The 20,196-nt window shown below is 31.3% G+C and overlaps 1 protein-coding gene across 4 annotated transcripts; it reads right to left on the bottom strand.

Annotated features, from left to right (window-relative positions):
* Positions 1–2,673: 2,673 nt before the first annotated feature.
* On the bottom strand, positions 2,674–19,314 carry LOC134693208 (uncharacterized). 4 transcript variants are annotated; one of them, XM_063553940.1, is made up of 12 exons: positions 19,268–19,314; positions 13,900–13,972; positions 13,288–13,443; positions 10,521–10,679; positions 9,369–9,438; positions 8,798–8,871; positions 8,366–8,420; positions 7,732–7,835; positions 6,758–7,291; positions 6,021–6,065; positions 5,260–5,316; positions 2,674–4,399 (listed from the first exon to the last, which is right to left on the bottom strand). In XM_063553940.1, the coding sequence occupies exons 1-12, from the start codon at positions 19,304–19,306 to the stop codon at positions 4,212–4,214; spliced, it is 1,554 nt and encodes a 517-aa protein (XP_063410010.1). In that variant the 5' UTR covers positions 19,307–19,314; the 3' UTR covers positions 2,674–4,211. The 4 variants fall into 4 exon arrangements, with proteins under 4 accessions (XP_063410010.1, XP_063410011.1, XP_063410012.1 ...); XM_063553941.1 differs by having other exon boundaries at positions 5,260–5,292; XM_063553942.1 differs by having other exon boundaries at positions 4,263–4,399; positions 5,250–5,316.
* Positions 19,315–20,196: the final 882 nt, after the last annotated feature.

The following is a 20,196-nucleotide window of genomic DNA, read 5'->3' as shown; positions in this document are numbered from 1 at the left end:
CTTATTTTGTACAATTGCTTAATTATTGTGTTTATCATGTTCATTATGTTCACTCTCCTCCTGGAGGCAATAAAGAATATATATATACAGCATTTTTATAAGGGGAAAAATAGAAAACATCTTATCTTCCGAAGCAAGGTTGTCGGCTCTCCGAACTCTCCCGAATGCGAATTGCAAAAGAAAACAGGATGTGGTGAAAACATAACAACTGAAAACACACTGAGGTGTCTTTTAATTTCAGTCAAAATAACGAACCCTTCATATCATCCTATATAATTAAAAGGTTACGAAACGTCCCAGTTACTAATGGTTATGCATGAAAATACCATTTGTTTTGATGTTTCTATTGTGATTAAGATAATTACACATGCAATCCGTCTTGAATTTTCCTCGGAGTTTAATATTTTTGTGATTTTACTTTCTTCTTTAACTTTTTTAATAATTCATGATACAATTTTCGTAGAAAATAAACTCGTCATAGACACCAGGACTAAATTTAATATATACGCCAGACGCGCGTTTCGTATACAAAAGACTCACCAGTGACGCTCGAATCCAAAGAAGTTTAAAATGACAAATAAAGTACGAAGTTGAGGACCACAATTCCTAAAAGTTTGCCAAATACAGCTAAGGTAATCTATGCCTCAGGTAGAAAAGCCTTAGTATTTAAAAAAAATCAAAATGTTGTAAACTGTTAATTTCTAAATATAACCATATAAATACATTGTAAATTTGAGCTAAATCCACTGAGCACTCAATAAATACCTAGGTGAATTATTAGTCGCTGAGGGAATCATCACCTCAGAAGTTAGCATTTATATCAAATCTACGTAAAATTGGTCTGCTTGACAATTTGAATATATTTAAATATTAAGGTTTGAAATCCCTCATGCCAAGTTGACCTAAGATGGGTTTGGCGATTTGTTAGGTTTTTTTTTTGTCGTATTGCTCTTCACGTGTTTTTTGTTATGTTCTATACATCCATTGCCTTCAAATATTTGGCACTGCGCGTTTTTAATGAATGTAAATGAAGAAAAGCGCTTCGTATGCATGACATTTAAAAGTGTTTTTTTTTCAATTTTGTTTGGCTACAATTATGACAAATCTTTTCTAGAGATTAGAAACACAGAAACGAGGTACCGCCCATTTCTAACTCTAGATGAGGGCAAATTTTAAATTAAGATGGTCAGGTAGGTGTATTTTTGTCTGCCATGTTTTGAAATATTTCTAAATTACATATATTTTTTTTACAAAGATTGACACTTAAAGCATGTCTCCGGATACAAATTTTATAAATATTTATTCATATCATGCATTTAGAAATCATCGTCTTTTTCAAACATTCGGATTGCAACACTTTTAGCATTCGCTAACTGGTGCATATAAAATAGTAGTTGCGAGGTTTCTCAACAAGTATTGTTTTACAACTGCGTATTTACATCAATACCTGTATAACCATTACGAAGAAGTCTGGTTTACATGGCACATGAACAGACATTCATTTTGTGTACTTGATGATTCCATCTATCTTGCATAAAACCTTTATTTTAAGGGATAGACGAAAGATTATTTTCTTTCCCATCACTTATGTCACCCTACTCAGTCGCTCAATAATTCTCGTATCACAACTTTGTGACGTGTACCGACATTATAAGAAAAGGCAACAGAAGTTTACCGATTTTTAAAAAGTCACAAATCAATTGAGAGACAACAAATCCGGGTAACAATCTAAAGATTTAGTCTAATTTAGTCTTAGATGCATGATTTGTTTTATTAGTTGTTAGTGGCTTTGACCTAGCTGTCAGATAAATGCGAGTTCTCTCAGATCTGTTTCATTGTGTCTTTTTGTGTTGGGATGTATAAGTACCCGGCCACGTTCAATTGTATTTTTGTCCATCTGATGAGTTTAGCGTTTTTCAACTGATTTTTATAGTTCGTTCTTATGTTGTACTGTTATACCACTGTCCAAGGTTAGGGGGAGGGTTTGGATCTCGGTAACATGTTGAACCCCACCACATTATTTATGTATATGCCTGTCTCAAGTCAGGAGCCTGTAATGCAGTGGTATCGTTTGTTTATGTGTTACATATTTGTTTTCCTTTTTTTTTTATATAAATAAAGCCGTTAGTTTTCTCGTTTGAATTGTTTTACATTTTCTTATCTTACATTTTATAGCTGACTATACGGTATGAACTAACTTTGCTCATTGTGGAAGGCCGTACGGTGACCTACAGTTGTAAATATCTCTGTCATTTATGTCTTTTGTGGATAGTTGTCTCATTGGCAATTATACCCCATCTTCTTTTTATATAAAAAAAAAGACGACACTGCAAAACATAGAGAAAAGAATTATAAGATAACAACTGCCATTTTCCTGACTTAGTACCGGATTTTAAGAAAATTGGTGGGTTGAAGCTGGTTTTGTGGCTAGCCGAATCATGCACTGTTTTCAGCGACAATTTGAAGACGACATTATCAAGCTTTTGCTCGTCAAGTGTAAAACCGTCTAAATGGAAAGAAAACAACAATAATAGATCGATTCACGGATTGTCGGATATATATCATTAGATAATAGTCACTCGGCAATTGTGTATTGTCAGTGCTATTAGAATGAATTACAGCTGATATTTTGCAACATTGATGTGCAATGTAGAATGAAAAACAATAAAGATCTTCACAATATGTTATTTATGCTAGTTTGAAGAACAAGAGTATCGTTTTATCAAAACACAAATATCAAATGCATGCATAAAATCCTATTGCGGTTTACAAATTAAAAATAAAGAATAGCGCATGTTTGACTAAAAGCATTAACTTAATGTTTGTATAAAATAAAGATTTGTACATATTTAAAGTTTTCATTTAATATTGACACAGAAAGTCATCCTCACGTTATCATTTAAGTTTTAATAAAAATTAGCAGAAAACAGTCATAGCCAGTGACAAAAAATTATAAACACATTGTGAATGAATAAATAAGTTATAATCACATTGTTTATGAACACATCAGTTGATAACAATACAAACATACAAATCTTAATTCTAACAAATATTGCACAGTTTACATATCGAATACAATTTTATTTTGCTATCCTATAAAATATTAACCTTAACTTGTAACCACATCCTTTGTATAGCAAATGATTATTTCATTACATATTAAAATCACGCGTTTGGTATGTTCGACCGATATCATATAAAAGATACCAGAAGAACAGTCATACTCATAAATTGAAGATAAACTGATAACGCCATTTTAAAAATTAGAAAGAAAAACAGACAAATAATAGTACACATGCATAACATAGAAAACGAAAGACCAAGCAACACGAACCCCACCAAACATTGGGGTGATTTCAGGTGCTCTGGAAGGGTAATAAGATCTTGCTCCACATGTTGCACCCGTCGTGTTGCTCATGTTATTACAAACCTGGTAAATAGTCTAATTCGATAGGTCACATTCATGAAAAGGAAAGAGGATTATAATTAAGACACAAGGAAGATATCCGATATAATCTGTAAAATGATTATTCATTAACAGTCTACCAACTCGTGATGGCGTCGGTAAAATTGACGAAGAGATGATTTGAACTTCACCTTTTGGAACTCCTGGTTTAATAGCTTCCTTGTGAGCAACAATCCTCTATCAAGAAAACCATGATAGGTAATACAAGCACAAGACTATCGTATCAATTAGGAGATATTCACTCCGTATGCATTGATTGATTGTTGGTTGCTTAACGTCCAGTGCACTCCGTATATGTAATATTGCTTATTAGAAATGTAAAGTTCAGAACTAGGAAGCTGAAATGATTTTTTTTCCGTTCGATTGTTTCCTAGATGTAAGTCAAAATATGAGGCCTTCTTAACTGTTTCTGTTGTATCCTTTTTCTCAAGTTCGGTGCGATAGACCCGTTCAACATAGTCACAAAATTTTGTACTATTTAGTGATAGAACATCATCTATATAGCAGAGAGTAAAGTTAAAGGATATTGATAACTTCTTATCTTTCTTCCTTTGAAGTTCCTATATGGAGTCAGTCTGCCTCATAAAAATAAAGCAACAAGTCGACAAGACGACGGACACAACTGATTTCCATATACTGTTATTAAATTTAATCTTAATTTTCAAGAGATTGATAGTAATCATACCAAATTACCATTACAGACGGCTAAATGTGTGCCGTCTGTATATCTTATATGTCTCTTGTTTTAAATATCTGGATGTTTGTATGTTAGAGACACTCCACTGTCAATGCTATTTGGACCACAATGTTTCATTTCTGTTTCTGATTGATCACTCATGCTATTAAATGTGTTTATGTTTAGACCTTTGATTCCAAAATTAAAGATTTCCAGATTACTGAGTATCGTTTCATTATTGTCACTGTTGTTTAGTGCTGAAATAAAAAAAAAACAATAAAATTAACAACCTATTGATATTATTACTCTTATAGAAACTGATCCAACAAGTACCACTGAACTCGACACTACTTTAGTTTTTATAGATAGGATGATTGATGAGCTATGTTATTGATACGCCTCAACTCATTTGCGATATGTCTTAAAGTCTTTTTAAGTATTTGAGTTTTTTAAGTTTTTGTCGGTAACTTGTTTGCTACTAATATGTCTCCCAAATAGTTTTTAAATTTGGACATCGGTACACATATGTTGCCTTTATCAACGATTGTCGAATATGCAGTACTAGTGTATTGCAGTTTTTTCAGATGAGATGGAGAGAACTTCACTAGCAGCACGAATTCAAGTTTGGTCTAATATGATAATCCTTTATTTATGTAAAATTCAAATTAGAAACACAGAGTCTTTTCTTGTTTTTAAATGTCTTTGTTGGAGATACTGCTTCTTCAATAAGGATATTTTCAGTCTATGTTCAGACTATTTCAAACCCGGCACATGTTGTATGTGCCTGTCCCATGTTCAGATTCTGTTATTCAGTGGTTGTTGTTTGTTTTTTATATTGTTTGACTTGTAGTCATTGTTGTATTTGTAGCGTATCGAGTTTAATATATGCAGTAGGATTTGCTTACACTTCTAATGACTGAAATCTATATACTGGTTCACATTTACTTGGTATTACATGTGAAAGTCTGATGTCCGTTGTAATGTCTACATATAGTTGGCAATTATTGAGATGAGCAGTGCAGCAAGAAAAAAGGTAATCTGTATTCTACATTTCATCACAGAAAATAGTTCTATGCAACATGAGGTACTTGAAGCTAGTATACTTACGTATACTTACTAGACACATTCATAGACATGTAGTCCCCGGATGCTGCAAAAGTCGAAGACAAAGTTTCTATAAAATAATATCAAAGGAAAATTAGTTATTTTAGTAACATTCATATTTTAGTTTACAGAACAGCTTTTTCCAATTTGAATACTTTAATAAATTACATTTAAACAACGCAATTGGTCTTGTTCCTTTTAGTGTTTGCAATTACCACAAGTTTTAAGTATTAACTTGATTTGTCTTGTTAAATAATTTATTGGTTGAAATACTTTTGATTGTAAAAAGATATTCATTTGAAAAATAACATTGCTCTAAATCTTATCGAATACCAAAGTTTAATATAAAAATTAAAATCACAAAAAATAAACTGAAAACCGAAGAAAATTTAAAAAGGACAGTTCCTATTCAAATGGCCAAATCAAAAGCCCAAACATATCAAACGAATGGATAACAACTATCATATTCCTGACTTGATAGAGGTATTTTCTTACGTAAAAATGGTGGATTTAACCTGGTTTTATAGCTAGCTAAACCTTTCACTCAAGTGTATGACAGTCGCATAAAATTTCATTGTATTGACAACGATATATGAACAAAACAAACATACTAGATAAAGAAACACTAGTCAACATTGACATTTTTTATCTTTATCACAAAGGTTTTCTTATTATGTAACGTAGCGAAAAGTAAAATCACAAAAATACTGAACTCAAAGGAAAATCAATTTGGAAAGTCCATAATCACATGGCAAAATCAAAAAATATACTCACCATCATTAAATTGAGTTTCATAGCCACTGGTATCACTTTGATGCACTATAAATATACCAAAAAATAGTCATTGGTTAAGTGAAATAAATTGCTGGAAAAAGGTGTGGTTATTTTATCTGTAGAGCAGTTCATCATTCGGTTGTTTATTTATGACATATATAAGCTTGAAATATATATATGCTTTAAATGTTAACTTTTTTGCTTTTCACTTAAAAATGTTTCCAATATTTGTTTAAATAAAAAGTGATGACTTGAGAATGGAAATGGGGACGGTGTCAAAGCGACAACAACTCGACAATAGAGCAGACAACAGTTAAAGGCCACCAATTGGTCCTGGCTTGTTTCATGTATTTCGTTGTCATTAAGCATTATATATATTAATACAATGATCTTATATCGCTTGTATTTTCGGCACAGAAAATGATATCAACAGTATCGGCCTACTTTTACTATAAGATTGAGATAGTGATATATGTAATCTCATGAGATTATGACAAAGTTGTGTTGCAATTCTTAATTCCTATTTGCAAACAAAATTCTTCTCAGAACAGCTCAAAATAATAACTAGGATTGATTATTGTTTTTTTTTGTTGCTGACTCAATTTCAAGTACATTCCATATCTTAAAAAAACCAACACACACGATAGGTAACATACATACGTATTTCTATTGATGTTTACGAAAAAATGTGAATCATAGAATTTGTAATACATAAAACATGTAGAAGAATAATATACCTTGACTACCTGTCCAAAGAGTATGAGGTTCAGAATCTGTAGTGACTGGACTACACGTGTCCGAAACATTAAAACTGTCATTAGGATTCCTTACTGGTATATCAATTGCTAGTGGTTTCCGCATTTTGTCTTTCAATTTCTTTTCAATTTTCCTTTCGTTAGTGGCACTAGTTTTCGTATATTTTGGTAATTCATCAACGTCAGTCAATTGCTGCTCTAAAGTTTGACGATATGTGTTGTTATGATTTGAGTTTGAATCCCTTGACTTGTTATATTCGTCCAATTTGTTATCACCTGCGGCAATTATTATATTTTGCGCATGAAAGCCAGAATCGTAGGGAATAGACATGACATCGGTATGTTGCCTGCTTTGAAATGGGTACAGTAGATATTGAGGACGAGCGTCACCTGCCGAATTATCTGTTAAAATTCTACCTTCTGCATTTCTTATTATTACATTGTCATCTTGATTTGTCACTTTTACCAAAGGTTCAATTTGTATACGATCTGTGTTGTCAAGTTGCTCTCTCCCTACTAAATAAGAAAAATACTCTAACATTAAGAAAAAGTCTAGACCAACTTATTGAGACTGTTATAGTGTATTGTTTGTACATTTTATCTCTTAAATCTTATATGTGAATATTGTGAATTTGTTTTTATCAATATCTTATCGATTCTATCAATCAATTTAAATCAAATTAAAAAAATAGAAACGTAAAACACTTCGTCTTTGTTATAAAAATATTCTATAACAAAATTCAGTTCAAGAAATTGTGTATGGATATATTTTTTGAATAATTTATGAGTTCACGATTTTGGAACTTTGCTTTTAATAGTTGTCAAAGAACTCATTTACTCATTTACTCAACGTAGACTTCATGTTTGTTTACAAAATATAGTTACTGTTCTGTTATTTGTAAAACTATTCAATGTAGAAAGATATGCCAGTGCCATGAAACTTCTATTTAACTTACCATGTGTCCAACAGATTCCTGTTAGAATAAATCCTGATCTTTTGAAGCAAATCGCTATAGTTACCATAGACAATAGTATAGTCAATACGCCAAGAGCAATTATACTGCAAACAAGGTCAATATAAGTTAATAGTTATCAAAGGTACCAGGAGTACAACAGGAATAATGCAAAAAGAAGATTTCATTAGGGAATAAAAACAATAAGTTTCCGGATGACATGACCAACAACTCTGTGTCAAAACAAGTAAAATAAAACAAATACTGAACTCCGAGGAAAATTCAAAACGAAAAACCCTATTCAAGTAACAAAATCAAATGATAAAACACATCAAACGAACGGACAACAACTCTCATATTCCTGAATTGGTACCGGCATTTTCAAATAAAGACAATGGTGGATTTTACCAGGTTTTATAGCGCCATGGCGTCTACTTCACCATTTAAAACTTCTGATTTTAAAAATGAAATCGTCACAATTTGAAATCAAAATAGAAGGACTGACAGATCAAAGTATTTATAGACTACATATTGCGATAAATATTTATAATGGACATCTTTATTTATTGTTGAAATCCTTGCTATAATTGTCATGGACTATGAGTAAAGTAAATAGTAAAAATAAATGTATACTTACAAAATTACCAAAAGACTGTCATTTTCTTCGGGTCTATTTGGATGAATATGAACGGCTGTAATGATGATTATATATGTATGTGAATGACAAAAATGATACAAGTTTAGTGAAATGAAAAGAACTACATTATGAATAATTTTTTTTAAAGCAGTTATAATTATGAATGATAATTTATCATTAATATAAATTTCTAATGGAAGTGTAATTGGTCGAATTGTAATTCGTTGCTACAAAAAAAAAAAAACAGAAAATACAACGCATAATCATCCTAAGTTGTATTGTTGAAATAATTGAAAATGGTTGAGTTTATATGTTAAAAGCATGTCAGTAATCATGACATATATATTTAAACAGCCACATGCATATACATGAAGACACAAACATTCATATATGAATGTATACCTGAATTGAAAATGATTGAACTGTACATACGTGCAGGTGATGGTAAAGATATGTGAGTGTTAACTATACGAGTGTTCTGTGTAGAAGGATTGGCAATGAGATTACTGAAATGAATGCAACGAGATGATATGTCAAACCTGACTTTGTCAAACCGGATATACATGGTACAATATGTAGAGTAAACTAGAAAAATGCAAAAAAGTTATATTTGTTAACGTTTACGCACAATGAAAACAAACCAAGTAATATTCATTGCGTGTTAGGCTTGTGGATGAGCAACAAAAGATTGGTCGCTCGCATGCCCACTCATTGATGCATACTTGACATTCGTAAAAAAAGTGTTATAGTTTAAAACATATATAGGGACTACACAGTTAAGCAACTGTATGCTTTCAAGAACATGATTTTTAAAATTAAGGCGATATGGTTGCAAAGGAAACAACGATCTTCCAAATGAAATATATGTAAGCAATTAAAGGCATAACATGCTTGAATTTATATCTGTCAAGTAAGAACATATTTAAATCACAGGATGGTATTGCACGCCCATTGCTAAAGAAAAATCCTTAATATTTGAATTATAAATTTCTAGTTAACGTACCTTTGTAAATGTCGGCAAGGACCACAACCGTTGTCATTCTTATATGTACCATTTGGACAGGGAATGCATTCTTCAATTGATGAAGATTTTTTTATTTTAAATTTTATTACAAAACTAATACACGTATACAACATATACATATTTCATGTTTATATATGATCTTTACTAAAGCTAAAGCCACACTTCCTTAGACAAAACATCTCGAATAAGCTTTGACATATTGCTTAGACGCAGTTGGTTTTTGATGCTTTCGAATAATGTGTTACAATTTTTTAAACACAACAGAAAATGGTAAGGTATTTTTCAAGTTCAAAACATAGCATAATGCTAATGGTACACACTATAGCTCTTCAGTATTAGATGCTACTAGGAATTTGAAAATATCAAACCAAGTACAAAATTTAATTTTGAGGAACAGATAATTAGAATTAGAATTAACTCATACATATAGCAAAACCCGGAAACATTACTCTTCATACATATGATGAAAATAATAATCACTATAATGTACTAATTTCGTACTTTAACTCAAATATGTGAAAGCCAAGGCTGTATAATGAATTACAGCTACATGACAAAAACTGACATACACATATAAAAAACCCTAACAACATAGCACATTTGAAAATTGGCGATAAATGAATGTCTTTAGACTTTTCATACATTAAACAATGACACCGTGTTCTATTAATTAAGAACAAGGATGTAATTAAATTAAAAACAAAATCTTTAAAAAGTATATGTCACTAAAAGTATGAAAGGAAAAGAAGAGGTTAGCAGGCAACATTTTAGTGGCCATACATGGATGAAACAAGAGGCGTTTGAATATCTGATTATAAGTCAAAAACAAAATCGGCAAACATCCTGAACTTAAATTGGTATAAGTATAGCACCAATGAATTAAATAGATCATTAAAGATATACTAAAATGACTTCATATAGCTTCGGTTTAGATTTTAGAAAGCTATTTCGTGTCATGATCCTACATTTTTAACGCATTTCTCTGGATATCGAAGTATTTAGATATGTATAAATCTTAAATAAATTTAGACCAAAGTGAATTCTGAACATTTTACTATGATTAGAAGTTTTGTTGCTTAAAATTTACCAGACTAACAAAGTTTAACGTTTAGTATTCAACTCATGAAATACCTCCGGCTTCGTTTAATGTTGTTCCAGGTGGGCAGCCATCTATTTTTTCGTTACATAAGCAGGGATCTCCGTAGAAGCATGCTGCTATTTTGCACTTGCAGCCGTGTAGACTGTCACAAAAACCTTTAACATCATCCACAATCCGTTTGTATGTCATATCTGTAAAGAAATAAAATTATGAGATGTGATTCTGTTCCTCATGTATTATTTTCGTGCACAGAAATGTATTTGCTCGCCAGAAAAAAAATATATCTAAGACTTAGGCGCATGTTAGATATACAAGCTTCAATTTTCTTTTCCGCCATTATAAATAAACGCTTCTTACAGAAAATGCATGTTTGGCTGTCATGTCGACAATTATTTAGTTCGTTACTAAAATTAATAAAATTGGTGCTATACTTTGTGAACGAGACGACAAATAGCCACATATATCATATAACGGAAACGAAGATTTTTAGATTAATTAGATATAAGACGATTTTTGTCTCACAAGGTTAAAAAATGAAATAAACAGATTAAAAATGTATATCTATCTAATTTTTTATTTTTACCCTTTAAATTGTTTTTTGTCACATGTTCCATGAAACACATGGGAGACCAATCGTTGTTTAAATTAAAAAATCTCTTAGATAAAACGCAACACTGCATAATACGCAGTTTTCTTTCATGCACATGTATAACTATAAAGTCCTCTATGATATCAGATACAAACATGCTGTATCATGTTTTTCCTAAGATAAGATATACATGTTGCGCCATATTATAAGGGAAGTTCATGATATTTGTTATACAAGATGTATTATCGGCCTAAAAGCCGAGGACATTGAGCACTGATATGACCGAAGGCTGATGATAAATATGACAAACTACATTTTATTATCTTTTTATCATATGTACCAACACAAGAAAACATTACCGTTTAAGGTGGTACCTAACCCTATAGGGAGATAACTCTGTGAAATCAGCAGAACGTTTTAATGCCGTTGTGTTGTTAAGGAAATTGTAGCTTCTCCATGATCAAAATAAGTGTTTGTCAAACTGCTATATAATCAGTGTAATTTTTCTGATAAAACGTTTGGTTCAAATGTTTTGAAATTTTTATATTTTTGTCAAAAGGTCAAAGTAAATACGTTGTCAAAATTGTTAGAAAATGAAACGAGCCAAATTAATTTCAGTTAAGGTGTTGTGTACCACCTTAATATATCAATCCTTCAAGTGGTTCTGAAGTACAAATTCAAAAAGAAGTGAAAGGTTTACGGATGATTGACGCCAACAGTAACACATCCGATATGAAATATTTCTATCATAAAACTCAACAGTGGAGAAAAAACATTTGTTGAATATTTTTATATTGACGAAAAAAACCATTATAACATATAATTTGGCGGAAAAAACAAACAAGAAAATATGTTAATAACTGTGAATAATGTATTTATCGTATCATTTGTTTCATATTTTGTACACTATTTAATGAATGGCTATTATCTAATTTGAATTTATTGAATCAAAAAACTAATTTTTGACTCTTCACATTGAATGATCTAAATAAATTACTGCCATTCATTATAAATAAATTTCTATCAAAAATAAGGCTCAAAGAACTGTTTATCTTATTTATATTAACAATGTCAACGTACACACATGTTGTCGTATGATACACAACGTCAGAGTGGGCGTGTCGCCATCAAAATTGAAAACATTGAAAATAAAACTAAAAAAATTAACCAATCAGAAGAAAGTAAAAATATCAAATTTATTTTAATCTCTTGTTTCTAACTATTGGTTATGTATCTGATTTTGTTACGATTGTCACTGACAAAGTACTATTTAGGTGTGTTTACCGTAAATTGCCAAGTGACACCAGAATGCCATGCAATAACGTTAAGGAAAGACAATCGATAATAACCGGAAGCAGTTGATAATTTTCATGTCAAGGTTGATTAGGAGTTGCTTTAGCATTTGACCAATATCTCCTCCTTTGTTGCAGAAGAAAACATTTCAACTAACGTGAATACTTTACAAAACAATGTTTTTTTTATGAATCAGGAGGATGTACACAAATATTTACATACTAACTGTTAAATTGTGTTTCAGCTCGAACAGGCTTAGGTCATAAATAAAGGCAACAGTAGTATACCACTGTTCAAACTCAAGGCAAATTCCAATTGACCCAGGTGATTTGCATTTAGTTGGTTTTCAGTGGGATAATAAGCTCTTTGTGGATCGTGTTCTTCCTATGGGTTTACGGTCTAGTGCTTTAATTTGTCAAAGAATCACTACAGCTGTTAGTTTTATGTTTTATAAGATGGGATACATAGTTATCAATTATCTAGATGATTTTGGTGGTGCGGATACGGTGGATAAAGCTGATGAAGCTTATATTGCTTTAGGTGCATTACTAGATAAAAACAAAATTGGGGCAACAAACAAAACCGAGGGAAACGCATTTAATATAAGACGAGAACAACGACACAACACTAAAATGTAACACATACAGAAACGGACCAAGCATCACACAAAATCCCACGTGCATAACAAAGATAACATTAAAACCAAATACATGAATTTGGGATAGACAAGTTCCGTGACACATATGTGTGTAGTCCTTGTGTTGATAATACCTCATCTAATAAAGGAGACAAATACGTAAGGTATTTCAAAGCATCTGATACTATGCAATTCATATCAAAATGCATAACTTTCACTATAATGTATTCTTAAAAAGTGTAATGCTGACTAAATAATACAACTTTACTGTTGATTATACCTTGTGCTAGACATTCAGTTGTTGGTTTGAAACATGCAGTCGCACTCGTATCGCCGTTCACTGGGGATGATATAAGATCTGGCTGGACCATTGTATCAACACAAGGACTACACAAATCTCGCGTAGAGTTCATTGTACATGGCAATATTTCATGGTCTGTAAAATAAGGAAAAACATAAATGGATCATTTTAATATATATCGTTTCATTTTTGGACAGAAAATTAACACGTTAACTGTCTTCATTTATTACCTTTTCTTTTCTTATTTACACAAGGTCTGAAAAAAAGAGAGTGAGTCAGATACCGTATGACTCATAAACTAGCCCAACTTTTATATTTACAAATACATTTGATTGAGTTTACACTAGACATAATTTACAAACCTTTCTAAATTGTTCGTTAACAATTTTTTGAAATGAATACAAAACTCAGGTTAAAACTTTATCAGCCAAGTTGACCTTTGGTTGATAAGACTATTATTCAGATTCGTTTTAGTACTACCTCTTTAAAATAGTCGGCTTTAAGCGTTCCTGGTAAAGGTAAATTTAGAAAAGTGCTAGAACGCATAATAATTAGAACATGTTGTTTTAATTTGTTACACATGTCACTTACCTGGCTCACAATCATAATAAGGATAACAATATCTGTTAATCTGTCTGTAATATATATGCTGCATTGAATAAACCTTTTAAGAAAAGAATAAAAGACGTTTAAATATTACCGGTTGTTATCAAATTCAAGTCAAGCCATTCCAAGTAAAGGCAAGTAGAAATATAATAACATGCGTTGTATATGAGTGATTTGTAAAATAGTGAATTAACAATATTTTCTTGTTTTAACGTTTATATCGTTTTTGTTCCAGTTAATTCATTAGTTTTCTTTGAATAAATCAATTGAACGTAAAATTGCTACAATAAAAGTATATAACATCTGTATGATATTTGTCTCAAAAAACAATTTGTGTGTTTACTTTTGGATTAAGAATTTCAGTTCGTTTGACAAAAATAGGTAGTGCTTCAATTTTTTTTTACATACTTACAAATTTGATAAAAGATTATGTTTAGGATATTTCACATCCCGCTATTGTTTTTTTTGTTCTATTTCAATTTTTGTAAAATGGTCTTTCATAATTGGTAATGCCTAGATGCCCTTTTGTATTCATTAATACATAATAACGTGGCTCCTTGTTTTCTTAGAGACATACAAAAAAGCATAGATAAGCCACAATACGGTATGGAAAACTTGAAATTTACATTCTGCAGAGAATATGCATGAAGATCTATATACTTTATAATTTTCATGCTTTGAACATACCTCTACCTGTGTGACGTTTACAGTCTGATGTATATGCGCGATTCTACGTAACAGTGCAAGTACTTTAAATCTTTCAATCCTTCATGGTTGGGATAATTATACATATGCAAGGATAAGGGAGCAATGAATGAGGTAGTTTAATTTGATATATGCCTTTTTGTGATTCTTTGTTAGATTCGTGTGGTACGTGTTCATCCTATCATTATTGTTTACGCTATTCGCGTATTCTTGTCTTTTCGTTTGCTAATGTGCTTTGTCTATATGTATTTTTAATTAACTTCAATACATATAGCGTGGCTCTGTACTTATATATCTTGTTAGTGTGCTATTGTAAAACTTGTTTGATGCTTGTCTTTCATTTTTGCTATGTGCTTTTTATATGTCGTTTAAAGTTACTTTTATACTTAAATACGTGGCTTTGAACTTTTACATCCTGTTATTGTGTTATTTTAGTATGATACGTTTGTGTATTATTGTCTGTAAGTTTTGTTAATATGTTTATTATATCTGACTTTTGTGCTTCCTTGTTACATATTTGTTTGTGTTTTAGTGATTAAGATTATAACACTTTGTTACCTGCTGTATTTTGGACATTTTTACCTATTATATAGTTAAATTCATAAATTTATTAAGAGAAAACCAAACAAATTCGAATTACACACTAAAACTGAGGGAAACTCATGAAATATAAGAGGACACAACAGAAACACAATATTATCATGTAACATATACAGTACCGAACTATGATATAACATTGGCCAAAACAGAACTTCATTTTTTTTACATAAATAGGGTCGTTAGTTTTCTCGTTTGAATTGTTTTAAATTGTCTTATCGGGGCCTTTTATAGCTGACTATATGCGGTATGAGCTTTGCTCATTTTTGAAGGCCGTACGGTGACCTATAATTGTTAATGTTTGTTTCATTTTGGTCTTTTGTGGATGGTTGTCTCATTGGCAATCATACCACATCTTCTTTTTTATATTTATAATGCATAATATGTACGCTTAGACAAGTTTTGTTAACCTGATAATTCAAAATATGGAATCTTTCTTCAAAATGACTTAAACCGTTTATACAAGTCCATCAAAGCTTTAAAATTATGATTGTTTTTTGTTTTTTAAATGTCAAACAACGAGCTCTCTGAGCATTAAGCATGAGTTTAGGCTTTGATGTGAATATGATATATAAAAATTCATAGAATAAACAGACTTTAAACAGACTTCAAACGGGAAACTTCACACTAAAATTTACGACAAAAGAGACGATTTTTCATTTCCTATTGTTAATTTTCCTTTTTTAGACGGCGATGTGCCTTTGGCTCCATCATACGGTGTTTATATATCGCAACTCGTTCGGTTTGCCCGTGTGTGTTCTGATGTCATAGATTTTAACGAACGTAATCAATGCATCACTGGTAAATTGTTGTGTCAGGGATTTCGATACCATAAATTACTTAAAACTTTTACTAAATTCTTTCATAGATACAAAGATTTGATTAGTAAATTTGGCTATACCTGTAGAAAGCTTATTAAAAATGGTATTTCTCATCCTAAATTTTATGGTAATATTGTACTTAAAGCGAGGAAATCACTATGTGATCCTTGTAAACTCATCGAACCTTTAAACAAACTTATAAGTAAGGGTTATCGTACCAATATTGTAATTAGATCTCTGAATATAGTTCACATTGGCACTAATATTGATTTTGTCATTAGTAAATTAAAACATAACTAAATTTCATTATCTTTTGAGGCGAGATGTATAGGGGACACAGCCACGTTAACTTTTATTTCTATAGAAGTCGCTCTTCACTATACTACTACCTGTCGATACATTTATTTTTGGCATTGCACAAGTCATGTCTTCTTTGACTATTAATGACGTTAAAATACTAAATCTCTGTGATGTGTTTTAGTCGATTTTAGTCTCTGATGCATGATTTTTTACTATTAATTGGTTTTGGCTTTTAACTAGCTGTCAGTAACTGCGAGTACTCTCAAATCGTATTTTCTTGTTAATTCGACCTGTTGATACTGTTTATAATGCTTTTTTGTTATTTTTTATTTATATGGATCTTGGCTGTATACCAGCTTTGATTATTTGTAATATCTTCAATTTTTCACTTATTCTTACAACATTTGTATAAACTTCAAGATTATAAAAAACCGGTTTTTTTCTAAAGTGAACATTGATTGGTTAAATATTTCTCAGTGTGTTTGAATTTTTTTGTTAGCCTTTTGGTCATGAATGTTTGTCTCTAATATTTAATTAACTGTGCATTTGTATTCAGATATCGCAGATCAAATTTATTCGTTCATTGTGTAATCATACGTTTTTTGATTGAGTTAAGTCTGCCAATTGATATTTTATCGTATGTTTTTATATGTTGTGATGTTATGCTATTGATTCAGAAAAAGGGAGAAGGTTTGGGCCCATTAAAACGTTTAATCCCGCTGCAAATGTTTGCACCTGTCCTAAGTCAGGAATCTGATGTACAGTAGTTGTCGTTTGTTTATGTAATATATTCGTGTTTCTCGTTTCTCGTTTTGTTTATATAGATTAGACCGTTGGTTTTCCCGTTTGAATGTTTTTACACTAGTAATTTTGGGGCCCTTTATAGCTTGTTGTTCGGTGTGAGCCAAGGCTCCGTGTTGAAGGCCGTACTTTAACCTATAATGGTTTAATTTTTAAATTGTTATTTGAATGGAGAGTTGTCTCATTGGCACTCACACCACATCTTCCTATATCTATTTGAAAGGGAGATCCTGCTTTTATATCTGAGTCCAAGTAACAGCATCGTTTGTAGTTTCTATTGTATCTGTCACGTCGTTCTAAATAATCATAAGTCAACAGAACTTCACCACGTGCACATTAATAAATGTTGCAGAAAGTTGAGAAACTTATTCGACTGTCATACTAATAAGAGGTCTAGCTAACTCTAAAACAAGGTATAATTTACTAGCTTCTACATAGGAATATGCCTGTACCAAGTAAATATTACAGTTGTTGTCCATTTGTTCGATGTGTTTTTGGTGTTGTGAAGTCAGTCAGTATTCTTATTTACAATCTATTTTACAAAAGACGGGCGAAAGATATGAAAGAGTTATTCAAACGCAATAGTCTAAAGAACAACTGAATAAGTTATGACTAAAAAAGATAGAGACCCAACGACAATCACGGTACACAAAACACAACGAAAATAACCCAAAACTGGGCAACAGAACCAAACCAATAACTGCGAAATCACAGGTACTCAGGAAGGGTAAGCTAGTTCCTCGTTCACCATAAAACTACTTCGGTAGCTATATGTGACTGTCAGTAGATTTTTGTTTTAGATCACACGACATTTCTGGTATCATAATTGGATTGTTATTTGCTCTTTGGTCGGGTTGTTGTCTCTTTGACATATTCCTATTTCCATTTTCCATTGTATTTATGAATACAAGACACATATATTGCGTATGGTCTATTTATATCTTAACATGTTCGATTTACTCATGTATGTAACAAGATATTTGACATTAAAGAAGGAATTCTTCAATTTGCTGAAAAAGTTAAAGCATCATCGTTTCGATATGAAAAGCTTGTCAAAACATTTTCTTTATTTTCAATGGACGTGCATAGGTTGCACTTTGAAAATACAACTGTTTCACAACTGTTATAGTTATTTTAAATTTGAGATATTGCGTACTGTTTCCAGATCGGATCTCTATGTTTCATTTCATAGAGAAGTAACCTGGGAAAGTAACCAATATAAAAACATTGAAGCAGTTATAATGGAGTTCTCAGAAAGACCAAAAAACGAAGTTAGGCGTTATACAGAGTTTTAGTTTAATTTTAAACTCTTATAAGTTTTGGGCACATACACGTTGAAAAAACTTTCTATAACAACGAGGAAATGTAAACTACACCAAAAGTTAATTCTTCCTTTCGAATATTTTTTTTATTCGTAATCGTACATTTTATCTATCAACAAGTTGTCAAGTCGTAAGTTTCAGAGGTTTAAAGAGGGTAACGTATGGACATTATTTTTCAACGTAATTAATGCTCTTAGTAATTTGGCGTTTTCACCGTTTGTTATTCGAGGCTCGCTGTCGAGACACTTGTCAATAATGCACACGTCTTATGCATATACTATAAAGCCTGACTATTATGATGAATATATAATTATACAGAAAACAGATCAACAGAGACTGTAAGTTTGTTACTATAAAAACCATGTTCGCACATCGTGTTATTCAATAAAAAATTCATTGATTACGAAGGATTTCATTAATATGTACAGACAATTATGCTAAGATCAAATATTTCACATTCGAACAATCATTAAATAAAAGCATCACAGCAGTAGTATGCCGCTGTTCAATAGTCATAAACCGATTTAGCGAACCAAATCAGGGATCTTAACTAAAAACGATAGAAACACAACAACTATAAGATTAAATCAACTGAATAGCATAAAAACTGAACTGAAAAAATAACAAACGCCAACACAAATTGTACATAGAAACAGGCTTTTTGACACAACTACCATATCAAACGGTTTAATGTATTCATATATATATATTTACTTTGATTTTCGATGAAGCTCAGCAGAAAATTAAAACATATGTTATTTAAATATTCAACCATTTGTTCAAGAAATATGTTTTATTAATACTCACGTGGTATGTGGCCAGGACAACAACAAGAACACCAAGCATGGTTATAACGGCCTACAAAATAACGAGAAAATGAAGACGTCTGTGGACGCAATAGATACAGTAACAAAGAAAAAAAACCACTAGTTACATACAGACTCACACACCAAACAGACTCACACACCAAAGAAATATAGTATATTGTTTTCATTAGACCCTTTTATGATCAGATAAAGGCAACAGTAGTATACCGCTGTTCGAAACTCATTAAACGATAAAAAAAATCTGGGTTACAAACTTAAACTTGGGGAAACGCATTTAATAAAGATACTAAAGAGGGACGAAAGATACCAAAAAGACAGTCAAACTCGTAAATCTGAAACAAACTGACAACGCCATGGCTAAAAATGAAAAAGACAAACAGAAAAACAATAGTACACATGACACAACATAGAAAACTAAAGAATAAACAACACGAACCCCACCAAAAACTAGGGGTGATCTCAAAATAATTGTTTGAAAACCGAACCTTAACTGTTTTCATCTTAAGTTGTGTTTTTTTTTAGATATAATACATATATATGGAAACATAAGTACTATCTACTGACGAGAAATATATTTAAGAAATGAACATATGCTGTAAATATTGTTACGAGTACATTGTGTTAAAAATATTACCTAAATAAAATCAAAACCATTAATTAATAAAAAAAAAAAAGGTTTTATTTCCGTAATGTCAGTATACACATTTGTCATTCCTTTTCCATTGATAATTCAAATAGTACACATGTTCTATTTACATTTATATACGCTATCGAATTAATTATCGGCATGACCACTAAATACTGTCAATGGTCATACAAACAGATATTAACATATAAATAAACATAAATATAGATAGGTTGCGTTCACGTACAATTGAATTTTTGAAGGTTTGTTTCACTTCATGTCAT

This window comes from Mytilus trossulus, chromosome 12 (assembly GCF_036588685.1).
Source record: "Mytilus trossulus isolate FHL-02 chromosome 12, PNRI_Mtr1.1.1.hap1, whole genome shotgun sequence".
In the NCBI taxonomy this organism is placed as follows: Eukaryota; Metazoa; Mollusca; class Bivalvia; order Mytilida; family Mytilidae; genus Mytilus; species Mytilus trossulus.
Note: the sequence above shows the minus strand (reverse complement) of the source record. Positions and strands in the feature narration are given on the sequence as shown.